The following is a 16,184-nucleotide window of genomic DNA, read 5'->3' as shown; positions in this document are numbered from 1 at the left end:
GGTGAGACCACACTGGGAGTATTGCGTGTGTGCAGTTTTGGTGACCTAATTAGCAGAAACATGTTATAAACTGGAAAGGACGCAGAAAAGATTCACAAGGATGTTACCAGGACCAGAAAGGAAACCTGGGCTTTTCATTGCTTGAAGTGTAGGAGGTTGAGAAGTGAGCCTATTTAGGTATATAAAACCATGAGGGGAGTGGATAAGGTGAATGGCTACACTTTCTTTACTTTCGATGGGGGGGGGGGGTCTAAAACTAGAGCGTATAGATGAATGGTGAAAGGAAAAAGGTTTAAAGAGAAAACAAGGTGCAACGTTTCTTTTACACAGAGGGTAGTTGGCATATGGAACTAGCGGCCAGAGGAAGTGGTGTGTGTGGGTAAAACTACATAGGTATGCATTGGTCAGCACTGTCAAATTGGGCCAAATGGCCTGCTTCTGCACTGTGACTGAAGATACATGAAATATTACCGTGTCTTTCTACATCTTTGAGCGGATCAACACCAGGAGAAAGGATAAAAAACATCGGTATGGCCGGTCCAGATTCCTCGAAGGATGTTGCAAAATCCAGTGACCTCCCCACGACATACTTGCTGCCCAACTTTTCTTCAACAAAATCACTGAGGAGATAGACAGGTTTTTATTACTGTATAACAACATGCACTGACTTTGATGTTTCTCAGCAATAAAAAATGAATTTGCACCTGCCAAACGTTCACCACTGAAGCTATTGATCTATCAGTGTGCAGAATGTAGATGGCCTATATTCAAAGCTCATTTCATCTGCTTGCACGGATTTGAGAATGTACTAATTCTTCACGGAGAAACACAATGAGGAAGTGCATTCTGATGTAAAACGATGCTTTCCTACTTTCTGAGGGTGCCTTCATCATGGATAAAGATCAGGTACCAGATGCACATTACTAGCAGAAGGAAAGTTCAGGTATTTCCTCTGGATTTCTAATGAATCAATCTATCAGTCACCATACATTCAATGAGATATTCCTGATTATGCCTGTTAACAGGTAAACAGCCAATACTGGTGTATCTATAAAATCCTCCAATTTCACTGAAGGGATATCCAACTAACATCAGACCAACATCCCCAGCACCGAGGCACAGTTACTCCCCAGTACCTACATTGTGCTGGCTATGACATTCAGATGCTTGACAACGATTCCCGTAAAAAGGGATTCTATTCCAATATTGATCACGAGTGGAGATTACCCGCTGGAAAGAGTAAAAAGGTTGAAGAATATGCTCAGATCATCAGTGAGGAAAGGTAAGATATTCAACAGTTCTTGCAAACCTCTAGTTTATGACGTGCATCAAGAGGACAAAGCATTGAGAGTCTTGAGGTCATGTATCGGGGCATTGAGAGGTCTTACATAAGAGGTAGAAGGAGCACAGCACCACACAATGTATCCATCTGCCCACTCTATCAACAACCTCCTGACACATCTGTAGAAGAATCTGCAGTCCCAAAGTAGCCTGATCAATCATCTCAGCACTCAGAAAAGCTGAGTGGAACTATGTTATATTTGGCCTAAGGCCCTGTCTCAGAAGGTATAGTATATTGCTTTCTCAAGCCTATAACTGATACTGACCATTGCAATTTACCTTCTCTGCAAATGGACCTCACCCTTGTGCTTAGACATCATCTCTAGAACCAGATCTCCTCAGCACCAGATTCCTCCTAAGTCATCTCTCCAATGTTCAGCTCATTATACCTACCCCGCTCTTTCCTCAAAGTCAGACTAACTTACTGTACAAAGTTGGATCTATCCCACCACACTGTAAATGTGGCCCAGTGTCAAAGACTATCCACCCGATGGTAGGTCAGCCTCCCAGAATGGTTGGGCTTGGCTGGGAAATGGGAATCAAAAAAATACAAGGGAACGTCATGTTACTCAGAATCCTCACCCGGACCAACACTGCCACTTAATCTTCCTGTTATTATCGGCACCATTTTCTCTTTTATAAAGCAAATGTAGAACAGAAGGTTAAATTTATTATCAGGTCAAAATGGATCAATTCCATCAAAGTGACCTGGTAAGTGTTTGCTAGTTCAAAATTCAGTAATACGCCGCTTAATAGTGGTACAAATGCACAGCTATCAGATCACCATGAAGATTTTAGAGTCTACAACATCCTGAACCATTAACAAGTAATTATTGAAAATAGTCATTAACAGTTATTTCTCTCCAACCATTTGGTTCTTGAACCAACATGAATAACCCGAATCACCACCTCGGTATAGCAACACTGTTATTTGTTATTTTGCACATTAATGTTGTGTTCTTTCTTGTAAATACTTTGTACACTTTAGGTTTCTCTTGAGAATGCTGCTTATATGATGTTATGTCATTGCAGGCTTTTTTTATTGCACCTGTGCATACGACAATACTGTAAACTCAACTTTAATTGTAACAATGAAAGAACCCCTTGTTCTTACCGGACTGCATAGGTCATTCGGTCAGGACGTAGTGCCCTCATCATACACAACTGCTGTAAAGATGTTTTGCTTTTCCACTCCTGTGGAAATTTCTCTTTCTCTGGACATTCACACTCCACAAACTTCTTCCATCGTTTCGCAGAGCCTTCAATATCACGGTCAAGGTTTCGAAACTCCTCCATAGAAGCTAGAGCCTAATAATGTAAAAAAAAATGTGTATGAAAGATTTATTTTCACTTCCTCTGAATTTGCCAGCCCACACACAATTCAAAATCTGTTTCTTCATTGTGTTGACACTAACCGATACCCATCCACCGTTCTCTTGCCAGGAATAAACATCTTTGCAACATAATTCCAAACTGTTGTTACATTCTTACTTAACACACATTTTGAAATTACTGCCATTATATCTACATTAGATGCACCCATTAAAGAAAATTTGACAGAAAGATCTCTGAATCCAGCCGTGGAAGGAAGTGGAAGAGAAAACCTGTTCTGAATATGATCGTGTATCACATTTATCTCCACAACACAATCCTCGTTGATATTTTAGTGCATGATAATTATTCAAACTACTGTCAGTTACTAAATGATTAACTTCATTTTACACCACCACATGCAATCTCTGCCACCTAGCAGAACAATAAAGTACCTGCATAGGACAGTGCTTCAATAAAAGGAGCACCCATCACCAAAGACCCTCATCTCTTGGGATGTGCCATTCTCACAGCTAGGAGGTACAGAAATCTGAAGTCCCACACCATCAGACCAAAGAATAGCTATTTCTCTTCAGACATTCAGTTCTTGAACCAACCTGCACAACCCTAATTAGTACCTTAATATAACAACACGCTTACCACTTGCATGATAAGGAAATTCATTTTCTTTTTGTTTTTAAATTGTATTTGCTTTCTGTACAATTCCTGTATGATTTATGTTTATGATTTTATTCTGAATGTTATGGCTGTAGTATTAAGAGGCTGTGATGCTGCTGCAAGCAAGCTTTCCATTACACATGTGCATGCAGTAAATGTACTTGTGCATATGACAATAAACTCGACGACTTGAGAGCAGGTGCACAGGAAAAGAGGGCACCTGTAAGTTTTCATCCAAGTCAAAGACCGCAAATAAATCTCTGTTTCTTCATCATCACTGGGTCAAAATCCCCCCCCCCAAAAAAAACCATCTAATGGCAGCTTCAATAATCTATAAGCTGTAATGTTTCAGAAGGTGGATCACCACCACTACCTCTGAGGTAATTAACAATGCCTTGTAAATGGTGGAACCTATTGACTTTTGGATAAATCTATGTGATGTTCTTGAAAAAACCTTGGTTTCATATATTTAAAACTGGAAAAAAATCAGAAAAGCAATTGCTATCCTTGGATCTTATTAAAAAGCTTGCAAAGTAAAGAATTTTAAGAGATAATACAAATACAGTGGTTTTAGATAGTTATGAATGTAATTTAAGACCAGAAGACATAGGAGCAGAATTAGGCTATTTAGCCCATTGCATCCACTCCATCATTTGATCATAGGTGATTAATTTTTCCACTCATCATGGTTTCCTGCCTTCTCCACATACCCTTAGTAAGGAAGAACCTATCTAATTCCACTTTAAATATGCCCAGTGACTTAGCCTTCATAGCCATCTGTGGCAGTGAATTTCACAGATTTACTACTCTCTAGCTAAAGAAATCCTTTCTCATTTTTGTTCTAAAGAGACGTCCTTTTATTATGAGGCACTGTCTTCTGGTATTAGAGTCTCCCACGACTGGAAACATCCCCTGCACATCCATTCTATCTTGGCCTTTCAACATTCAGTATATTTGAATGAGATGCTCCACCCCATTCTTCTAAACTCCAGCAATTACAGGCCTAGAATCATCAAACATTCATTATATTTTACCTCTTTTATTAGGTCATGAGACCACAGATATATGAGCAGAATTCAGCCATGAAGCCCATCAAGGCTATTCCACTATTCAATCGTAGCTGATGTATTATTCCTCTCAACTCCATTCTCTTGCCTTCTCTCCATAACCTTTGACACCCCGACTAATCAAGAACTTATCAACCACCACTTTAAATATACCCAATGACTTGGCCTCCACAATCATCTGTGGCAATGAATTCTTGGCTAAAGAAATGTCTCCTCATCTCTGTTTTAAAGGGGTGTCCTTCTATTCTGAGGCTGTCCCCTCTGGTCCTAGACTCTCCCACTATAGGAAAAATCCTTCAAATCTTTCAATATTCGATGGGTTTCAATATGATGCCCCCCTAATTCTTTTAAACTTCAGCAAGTACAGGTTCAGAGTTATCAAATGCTTCTTCTATGAAAACCCTTTCGGTCCTGGGATCATTATCGATATCCTCTTTTGGACCCTATCCTGTGGTAGCACATTCTTTCTTAGACAAAGTATCCAAAACTGCTCATGTTTGGTCTGGCCAATGGCTTATAAAGCCTCAACATTATATCCTTGCCTTTATACTCTAGTCTTTTCGAAATGAATGTTAACATTGTAATTGCCTTTCTTATCACTGATTCAACCTGCAAGTTAACCTTTAGGGAATCTGGCATGATGATTTCCAAGTCCTTTTGCACCTCTGATTCCTAAATTTTCTCCCTATTTAGAAAATAGTTTACAACTTTATTCCATCTACCAAAGTGCATGACCATCCATCTCCCTACACTGTATTTGATCTGCCACTTCTTTGTCTTTTCTCTTAATGTGTCCAAGTCCTTCTATAGACTCTCTGATTCCACACCACCACCTGAACCTCCACCTAGCTTTGTATTGTCCACAAATCTGGTAACAAAGCCATCCAAATTACCGATATTATTGCTGGGATCATCCTCATTAACCTTCTCTGGATCCTCTCTAATGTCAACACAACTTTTCTTAGGTATAGGGCCCAAAGCGGTTCAAAATTTGGCTAAAAATGTAGCTGATTTTGGGTACTTGTACAATAATGATTTAACATGCAAAAGAAAAACTGAAATGAAGAACTGGGAATTACTTAAATTGCTTCAAGGGGCAGAGCCACCTTTCTCAACACAACCTGCTTCCACAGCCATGTAATGACAACTAACAAATATGCTTTACTGGTTTCTTGCACAACAGTCCTTTTAACAGCCTCAGAATCTAATACACCTTCCTGGTTAAAGTCAAACCTGGATCACCGATATTTTCGATCACTGGTTTGGCTTATTAAGATCATAATCAAGAAGCAGCGACCTGTTGCAAGAAACTGAGGATTTTAGATGTGCTACAAGTTCAATAGTTTGAAAAATTGGCTGCAATTGCTGTTTAGATATTAAAGACAGATAAAATAATCTATACTAGGGGTTCCTAACTTTTTTTATGCCATGGACCAACACCATTAAGCAAGGGGTCTGTGGACCCCAGGTTGGGAACCTCTGATCTACACCTTACAAGGGCATCCAGTGCTCTTGCAGGATAACCAGAAAATTAGGGGCAAATGGATGGCAAACAAGCTGATGAAAGTGTTTCTTCTATTTAGGTAGGTGAAATAGGAAAAAAGACCTTTGAGTTAAGTGTTTTGAAGTCAGTTAATCAAATCCACAGCGTATGTATTATTGACTATGGCTGATATATTTAGTCTAGTGAGTGTATGCTCCTAGGCTGATTTACTTTGGTGTAGTTTCTCCAACTTCTAATCCTCAGGGAAATTTGGCAAAATCAATATACATTAACAACAGGAAGAATTATTATCTTGTGCTTGACTGAAGAAATAAGAACTAATATTTAAAACACTGAAATACAATTGGGGCTATTCATTCCAAACTTTCAATCTCCTTTTATTGAGAATAAATAGAATGAAGAAAAACATTTAGCAGAGTCTTATTTCAGTAAAATATCCACCTATATCCAGAACCAAGAATATCCCAAATATCTGCTCACCTGCAATGACTGGGTTGTGTTGTCTATAGATGTTTACAACTCCAGAAGCATACTGCTCTATCCTAGTGTCATAACAAGTACAGAAACATGTTTTCTCTATGCCTTTTAGCATCTTTATTTCTAACCAGTGATTCTCAGCCTGCTCAGCTATTGGACATGGATTGAACTGGATCTGAGCACTCTCTAGTAAAAGATGTCTTTGAAAACCTGTACGTACTAGTATATTTATTTACTAAAATGATTCCAACAATGTGGGACTTCAGTAACATGGACGGATTGGAGAAGATGGGGCTAGATCTCCTTAGACAAAAGAAGATTTAAGGAATTAACGAATCCAGAATTAAGCAAATTATAAGCAGATGAGTAGATACTGTTTAAAAACTTTTGAAGATAAAATCTAATTCAACAACATCATTTTCATTCTTCAGTATATTAAAGATGGTGGCTACTTTATTATCTAACATAAACTTGACTAAAATGTAAGCACAAGTCTAAATGTCTTTGGGTACCAAGGATCAAAAGGCATGGGTGCTGCCTGACCTATAACACACATTCATAGAGTCATAGAACTATACAGCATAGAAACAGGCTCTTCAGCCCAACATGCCCTACCATAGCAACCTCCCTGCTAGTCTCTCTCCTCCACATATGCTTCCAAATACCTCTTAAATTTTACGTATCTCACCCACCATCTTACAGCTCATTCCAGGTACTCTGTGTAAATTCATTACCTCTCGACTGCCTTTTAAAATGTCTCCACTCTTACTTCGTATCTGTGTTGTCTAGTTTTGGACTTCCCAACCCTAGGGAAAGGATGATGACCTCCCACCTTATCCATACCCCTCATGATTGTATAGACATCTATGAGGCTGTCCCTCATTTTCTTGCATTCCAGGGAATAAAGATCCAACCTGGTCAATCTATCCCTGTATCTCGGGCCCTCTAGTCCAGACAGCGCCTTGGAAAATCTCTTCTGCACCCTCTCCAGCTTGGCAATGTCTTTCCTATAACAGGGCGACCAAAACCGTACACAGTTATCCAAGTGCAGGCTCACCAATGACTTATATAACTGGAATATAATGTTCCAACTCCTAAACAGATGCCCTGACTGATGTAGTCCAGTATGCTAAATGCCTTCTTCAACATCCTGTCAACTTGCACGACTGCTTTGAGAACTGCACACTTGTACTCCCAGGGCCTGCTGTTCCACAACATTTGTCAGTGCCCTGCCATTCACTGTATAGGTCCTACCCTAGTGTGAGTGTCCAAAATGCACCATCTCACATTTATCTCAGTTGAAATCCACTTGTCCATCTCCCGCACTTATTAAGATCTCTTTGCAATTAACTGTAACCTGTTGCACTATCAACTACACCCCTAATTTAATATCATCAACAAACTTGCTAATTGTGCCACATCCAAATTATTTGCATACATAATGAATAACAGAGTTCTCAACACTGACCACTGGGGCACCCCACTATTCACAGGCTTCAAGTCAGAGAACCAACCTTCAACCATCTGGTTCCTATCACTGAGCCAATTCTGAACCCACTTCCACCTCACTAGCTCCCCCTGAATCCCACGTGACCTACCCTGCCTGAATAGTGGACCTAGTCAAAGGCCAACATTCACTCCACTACCTTCATCTAATCCCTTAGTTACCTCTTCCAAAAACTGCAAACATTCGTCAGACATGAACTCTGCTGACTACTCCTGTCAGGCCTTAACTATCCAAGTCTTGTCCCTCAGAATAGTCTCCAGTAACATCCCTACTACTGAAGCCAGGTTTGTAGGTCTGTGGTTCCCTGGCCAGCCCTTGCTACCCATCTCCAACTTGTGCCCAGGGTTGATCTAAGGCCATAGGATGTAGCAGGCACTGTGCACATCTAGACAGAGGAACGTGCAGCACACATGTGCGAATAAATTGGGCCAGGGAGTAGTGCTCTGTCTTATCGATAGAGGTTGGAACTGAAGCAGGTTTTCTGCGCATCTGCCCAGATGTTTGAGTTTCCAGTCTATGGTTTTTATCCACTCTTCCACTGAATCAGCACTTTTAGCAGAAGGGACTGCAGGGCGCCTGCGACCCCGAGGGATTCCCGAATGCCAGGTGGAACCAGGTTCCTGATAGCGATGCCAGGAATGTCTAACTTCAGCCGAAGTGAATTCAGTAAATATGTTCCTCAATGTCAGCCCGCCAAGAGACTTTCGGCCACCTACTGCTTCTCAGAATGAAGGGGAGGTGGGCTGCAGAATTCCTGCTAGTTTGGTGAAGTCGCAGTTCCATTTAGAGTCCGGGCTGATTATCTCCCTGCCTGTCCACTGTCCAATTGAGCACATGTGACATGTTTGTCTTACAGTCCATGTGAAAAAAAACACCCATAGAGCTTCCAGCCTATATTTGAGAACATGGATTTCTTTTTTTTTGTACAACAATTGTATGAATGTTCAACCTGTCAACTTCAATGAGGATATTCACTGAGATGGTAAGATTCCATAGCTTTATTCCATTGCTTTTAGTTTGTCAGAGGAAATGGTAAATGTTACTATCCACAAAAGGATTTAATGAGTATTGATTACAAGATACATGAATGAGCAGAGTTAGGTCATTTGGCCCATTGAATCTGCTCTGCCACTTCATCATGATTGGGGCTGAGATTGGATCAACCTTCTGCCTTCTCTCCAATATCCCTTCACATCCTGACCAATCTATCATCCTCTGCCTTAAATATACATAAAGATTTGGCCTCCACAGCTGCCTGTGGCAATGAATTTCATAGATCCACCACTCTCTGGCTAAAGAATTTCCTCCTCATCTCCATTCTAGAAGGGTGCTCCCTTATTCTGAGGCTGTGCCCTCTGGTCTTAGACTCTCCCATCATAAGAAACATCCTCTCCACATCCACTCTGTCAAGGTCTTTCACCAGTTGATGGGTTTCAATTAGGTCACCCCTCATTCTTCCAAATTCTAGTGAATATAGGCCCAGAGCCATCAAACACTCTTCATATGACAAACACAAGGAAATCTGCAGATGCTGGAAATTCAAACAACACACACAAAATGCTGGTGGAACACAGCAGACCAGGCAACATCCATAAGGAGAAGCACTGTCGACGTTTCAGGCCGAGACCCTTCGTCAGGACTAACTGAAGGGAAAGATACTAAGAGATTTTAAAATAGTGGGGGGAGGGAGAAATGCGAAATGATAGGAGAAGACTGGAGGGGGTGGGATGAAGCTAAGAGCTGGAAAGGTGATTGGCAAAAGTGATACAGAGCTGGAGAAGGGAAAGGATCATGGGACGGGAGGCCTCGGGAGAAAGAAAGGCGGAGGGGGAAGCATCAGAGGGAGATGGAGAACAGACAGAGTGATGGGCAGAGAGAGAGTAAAAAGCAAACAACTAAATATGTCAGGGATGGGGTAAGAAGGGGAGGAGGGGCATTAATAGAAGTTAGAGAAGTCAATGTTCATGCCATCAGGTTGGAGGCTACCCAGCTGGTGTATAAGGTGTTCCTCCAACCTGAGTGTGGCTTCATCTTGACAGTAGAGGAGGCCATGGATAGACATATCAGAATGGGAATGGGACGTGGAATTAAAATGTGTGGCCACTGGGAGATCCTGCTTTCTCTGGCGGACCGAGCGTAGGCATTCAGCGAAACGGTCTCCCAGTCTGCGTCGGGTCTCACCTCTAAAAGACCACACCAGGAGCACCAGACACAGTATACCACACCAGCCGACTCACAGGTGAAGTGTTGCCTCACCTGGAAGGACTGTCTGGGGCCCTGAATGGTGGTGAGGGGACAAGCCATTCAATCCTGGAATCATTTTCGTGAACCTCCTTTGAACCATCGCCAGTTTCAGAATGCTCAAAGCTGCTCACAATACTCCAAGGGAGGTTTCTCCAGTGCTTTATAAAGTATTGACATTACACCCTTGATTTTATATTCTAGTCCAATTATTAAACAGGGCTGATGCTTTTGGATATGTGAGTGGAATCCGAAATATGTGTGTGCGCGAGTGCACACACACACACACAAACAGTCTCTTCTCAGATTCATTACTGATTTAATATAATGGTTGTTATATTACTTAGAGTGTAAGCAGCATAGTGTTAAGTGCAATGCTTTCAGTTCCCTCTGCTGTCTGGAAGGAGTTTGCATATTCTCCCCATGTCCATGTGGGTTTACTCTGAGTGCTCTGGTTTCCTCCCACATTCCAAATATGTAAGAGTTAGGGTAGGTAAGTATGCTATGTTGTGACCGGAACAACAAACTTGCACTCAACATCAGTAAAACTAATGGATTGATTGTGGACTTCAGGATTGGGAAGTTGAGGAAATACTCATCAGTACTCAATGAGAGATCAGCTGTGGAAAGAGTGAAAAGTTTCAAGTTCCTGGGTGTCAACTTCACTGAAGATCTATCTTGGGTACAATATATTGATGCAATTACAAAGAAGACATGACAGTGGCTATATTTCCTAAGGAGTTTGAGGAGATTTGGTATGTCTCCAAAAACTCCAGCATATTTCTACAGATGTACCATGGAAAACATTCTAACTGGTTGTTGTCTAGTATGGAGGGGCCACTGCACAGGATCAAAAAAATCTGCAGAACGCTGCAAACTTAGCCAGATCCATTATGGGTGCTAGCCTCCCCAGTATCATGGACATTTTCAAAAGGTATTGCCTCAAAAAAAGAAACATCCATCATTAAGGAGCCATGTATTTGGACTACTGAGATTGGACTGGCTTTATGTAAGAACAATCTGGCCCAGCCCCAATCTACTGACCTCTTTCTTATCAGGTACTTACCTGGCTCCCTTCAGAACATCTGTATCTGCCTTTTACCCTTAGCAATGTATTTCAGACCCTAGCCACTCACTGCATAAAAAAAATATTTTCCTCAAGTCACTTTTACCAATCACCTTCATTAAAAAACCTTCAAAATAGGAGCAGGAATAAACTATTCCACCTTGCAACATGTTTAAGTCTGCTCTTCCACCTCAAACTCCATTGTCCTGCACTATCCACTTTTCCTTTGATTTTAAATACTGAGGAATCAATTGACCTCAGCTCCGAATGCAATCAATGACTAAACATACACAGCTCTCAGGAGTAGAGAATTCCAAGTTTCTTCTACTGTTTTCTACTCTTCCCACAATGCAGCCTGAACGGTTGAGTATTTCCTGCATTTTCTGTGTTTGTAGATGACTTCCAACATTTGCATTTTTATTGGTTCTCTCTTCAAAGATTTTGCATGCATTAACAAGATTACCTCTAAATCATCTGAAATCTAGTGAATGGAGGCACAGCTAATTCAATCTTTGATTATATGACAGATCTGTCATCCAAAGAACCAGCTTAATGAACCTTCACTGCATTCTTTCTACAGCAACTATATCAAAATTGACCAAAATCGTAAACAATACTAAGGTGCAGTTTCACTAAGGTTCCATAAAATTCTGTCAAGGCATCTATGCTCATATTGTCTGATCCTCTAACGATAAAGAGAATGACCATAGTCCTTGCCTGATTCATCTACATGTTTGAAATATCTTTGTCGGTTAGTGGTGCATCCTACTTTGTTCTGAACCCCAGCTTCTCCAGTCCATGATTTCTGGAATAATTTGAGTAAAGAGCTTCTGCACCTTATTCAAAACTTTAACGTCTTTCTTTGAATAAGCTGGGAATGGTTTCCATGAGTGGGCACAAAAATCTAGCAGTGACCAAAACAATGTTGTCCATTAATTATTCAATTTATCATTCATTGCTCAGGCAAAATATTATACAATTCTTCCTTATACCATAAGACCATAAGAGCAGAATTAGGCCATTTGGCCCATCAAGTCTGCTCCACCATTTCATCATGGGTGATCCAAATTTCCTCTCAGCCCCAATCTCTGCCTTCTCTCCGAATCTCTTCATGCCTTGACCAATCAAGAATCTATCAACCTCTGCCTTATATATACATACAGACTTGGCATCCACAAGAGTTCCATAGATTCACCACTCTCTGGTTAAAGAAATTCCTCCTTATCTCCATTCCAAAAGGGCACCCCTCTATTCTGAGGCTGGATCCTCTGGTCTTACACTCTCCCATCATAGGAAACATCCTCTCCACATCCACACTATCAATGCCTTTCACCATTTGATAGGTTTCAATGAAGTCATGCCTCATTCTTCTGACTTCCAGGGATTACAGGCCCAGAGCCATCAAACACTCTTCAAATGACAAGCTATTCAATCAAGGAATTATTTTCATGAACCTCCTTTGAACCATCACCAGTTTCAGAATGTTCCTTCAAAGATAAGGGGCCCATACCCGCTCACAATACTCCAAGTGAAGCCTCACCAGTGGTTTATAAAGTTTCAACATTACATTCTTGCTTTTATAGTCTAGAAATAAATGCTAACATTGCCATCACAGACTCAGCATGCAAATTAACCTTTAGGGAATCCTGAGCAAGGACTTTGCACCTCTGTTTTTTTTTTATTTTCTCTTCATTTAGGAAATAGTCAACTCTTTCATTTCTTTAACCCAAGTAAATGACCATGCACTTCACAATACTGTATTCCATCTGGCATTTCTTTGCCCATTCTCCTAATCTGTCTACATTCTTTTGTAGATTCTCTATTTCCTAAGAACTACCTGCCCATCCACCTAGCTTCATAACATCTGCAAAGTTATCAATAAAGCCATCAATTCCATCATCCACATCATTGACATATAATGTAAAAAGAATCGGTCCCAACACAAATCCATGTGGAACAACACTAGTTACCAGCTGCCTGCCAGAAAAGGCTCACTTTATTCCACTCTTTGCCTCTTGCCAATCAGCCACTGATCTATCCATGTTAGAATCTTTCCTGTAATACCACAGGCTTGTAGCTTGCTAAACAGCTTCTTGTGTGGCACCTTGTCAAAGGCCTTCTGAAAATCCAAGTACACAACATCAATCAATTCTCCTTTTTATATCCTGCTTGGCATTTTTTCAAAGAATTCCAATGAATTTGTCAGGCACGATTTTCCCTTGAGGAAACTATGGTGACTATGGCCTATTTTATCAAGTGTCTCCGTACCCTGAGATATTATCCTTGATAACCATCTCCAACATCTTCCTAACCACTGACGTCAGACTAACAGGCCTATAGTTTCCTTTCATCTGCCTCGTTCCCTTCTTGAAGTGTGGAGTGACATTTGCAATTTGCCAGTCTTTTGGAACCATTCCAGACTCCAGTGATTCTTGAAAGATCATTACCAATGCCTCCATGATGTCTTTAGCCACCTCTTTCAGAACACTGGGGTGTAGACCATCTGGCCCATGTGACTTACCTACCTTCAGACTTTTCCATTTCCCAAGAACCTTCTTTCTATTTATGGTAACTCCACATACTTCATGCCCCTGACACTTGGAACTTCCACCATACTGCTGGTGTCCTCCACAGGGAAGACTGATGTAAAATACTTATTTGGTTCATCTGCCATTTTGTTGCCTCCCATTACTACTACTCCAGCACCATTTTTCAGCGGTCCCATATCCACTCTCATCTCTCTTTTACACTTTATTTATCTGAAGAAACATTTGGAATCATCTTTAATACTCTTGGCTAGCTTACTTTTGTATTCCATCTTTACATTCTTAATGACTTTATTAGTGGCCTTCTGTTGGTTTTTAAAAAACTCCAAATCCTCTAACTTCCTACTAATTCTTGCTCCATTATATGCCCTTTGTTTGGCTTTTCTTCTGGCTTTGGCTTCTCTTGCTAGCTCCAGTTGTGTCATCTTTCCTTTAGACTACTTCTTTCTTTTTGGGAAGAATATCTCCTGTGACTTCCGAATTGCTTCCAGAAATTCCAGCCACTATCGCTCTGCTGTCATCCTGCCAGTTTTTTTTCCAATCAATTCTGTTCAACTCCTCTCTTATGTCTCTGTAATTCCCTTTACTCCACTGTAATACTGATACGTCTGACTTTAGCTTCTCCTTCTCTAATTTCAGGATGAATTTGATCATATTATGATGACTTGCCCCTTAGGGTTCTTTTACCTTAATGGCAGATTTATACTTGTTTGTCGCATCTGCGCCGTAGGTATTGCGTACCCTACGCTGTAGGGTGACAAGCTCCTCTCCAGAAAAGTTACTCACGCATCACGGCGACGCAGACCACAACAACTGTGATTGGTCCGCTTGGTAGCATTGCATTTCTTCCTACGCATTTCTGGTTGCTTTTCCTCCGCCATGTCTGTAGGCTGTGCATACACCGATGCAAAATAGATGAACCAAATCGTCAAATCTACCTGCCGACATGCGAAAATGTTTGAAATGCATTTTCTCGTCCATGTCTCTCAGGAAGAAACACAACACAATGGCATAGAAACCCCACTGCCAGCTAGTGTTTTGGCGCACACCAATGCATGCTTGATGTGGCATAGAGCGACGCAGAAGTGAAAATCAGGGTTACGGCATAGGCTGCGGCATAGCCCGTACGCACAAGTATAAATCAGCCTTAAGCTGACTGGAGTGTGAATTCAACTGCTAGACTGTTGAGTAACCAATCTGTGGAATCTGTATATGTTACTATAGATGTCTCATGATATGCTATTTTCAGGAAAAGGCTGATGTTGGACGAAACTATCAACTGCCCCCTCTTCTCACAATCATAGTCAAAAAAAATTTGTATTCACAATGCATAGTCTGTTGCTCAACAGCATTTTCCATTTATCTTTTCAGAGAAGCATGAATTATTCTGCTCTCTAATCACCAGCACTAGATAAATGCGGAGTGTAGCATTAGTATGGGCATAGTGTTTACAACGAGCTTGAAGGTGGAAGGGGCTGAGTGGAGGATTCAGTGTTTTAACATCAAGATTGGACACTTGAAGCCTCCACCATTGACTGAGCTGGACACAGCAGCCAAACTGTATGTGAGAACCAAGAAAGGACAAAAATATATGCCTAATATCTCAACAATCCACCCGCACAAATAACATTCATCTATGAACATATGGGTACATTAATAAGAAAGACATCCTGTAGTATTTCTACAGACAGCCTCAAGTTCATGCTGTGTACTAGATAGTACAATCTTAATGTTAAATGTATTAGATTCAAAACTGAACTTGCAGTGCGAAACTGAATGTCGATAACGTCTTTTGTACCAAAAGTGCAAGCAGAAATGTATTCTACTATTGCTGGAATATTATGTCACAGCACATTCCTCAGTCTATCATTATCTTTGTGCACAGCAACCAATCCCGGTTTAATGGAGTTTGTTGAAGAGCGTTTAAAAGCAGTTGCAGAAAGAACAGAAAATGTGGAACAAATCTGGTAAAGTGTACAAAATTATGAGTGTTTTTTGTGAGCTGTGACTCCATAACCATGTGTGGACCTTATTCGGTTCACAGGTTATCAGAGGCCATTGTGTTCAATGGGTGTATTTTCCTATATTTCCCTACAAAAAAAAAATCAGTTTTGCTTTATGTATAATTATAAAAGTATCTTTGAAAAACAAATAAATATAGAAAGCTTAGTTAGTAACTTCTCAATACTTTCATTCAGCCTATGGTGTTGTTCATTAGTTGGAAAATTGAGTTCAAAAGCCATGAAGTAATGTTCCAACTTCAAAAGTCATGTTAGATCACACTTGGAGTATTGTGCTTTGTTCTGGTCACCTCATTATACGATGGAGATGGAAGCTTGAGAGAGGGTATAGAGGAGATTTACTAAGATGTTGCTTGGATTGGAGAATACATCTTATGAGGAAAGGTTGAGAAAGCCAGTGCTTTTGTCTTTTGGAGCGAAGGAGG

The 16,184-nt window shown here is 40.7% G+C and overlaps 1 protein-coding gene across 1 annotated transcript in view; it reads right to left on the bottom strand.

Annotated features, from left to right (window-relative positions):
- The window catches only part of dnah9 (dynein, axonemal, heavy chain 9), a 550,870-nt gene that overhangs the window by 122,879 nt on the left and 411,807 nt on the right, over positions 1 to 16,184 (bottom strand). Inside the window, exons 60-61 of the mRNA XM_073025877.1 lie at positions 2,456 to 2,649; positions 472 to 620 (exon numbers count right to left, since the gene is read on the bottom strand). Coding sequence (XP_072881978.1) covers positions 472 to 620; positions 2,456 to 2,649 — 343 coding nt within the window. The remainder of the gene's footprint in view (positions 1 to 471; positions 621 to 2,455; positions 2,650 to 16,184) is intronic.

Source organism: Hemitrygon akajei, chromosome 22 (assembly GCF_048418815.1).
Source record: "Hemitrygon akajei chromosome 22, sHemAka1.3, whole genome shotgun sequence".
NCBI lineage: Eukaryota > Metazoa > Chordata > Chondrichthyes > Myliobatiformes > Dasyatidae > Hemitrygon > Hemitrygon akajei.
This window is presented reverse-complemented; position numbering and strand designations above follow the sequence as displayed.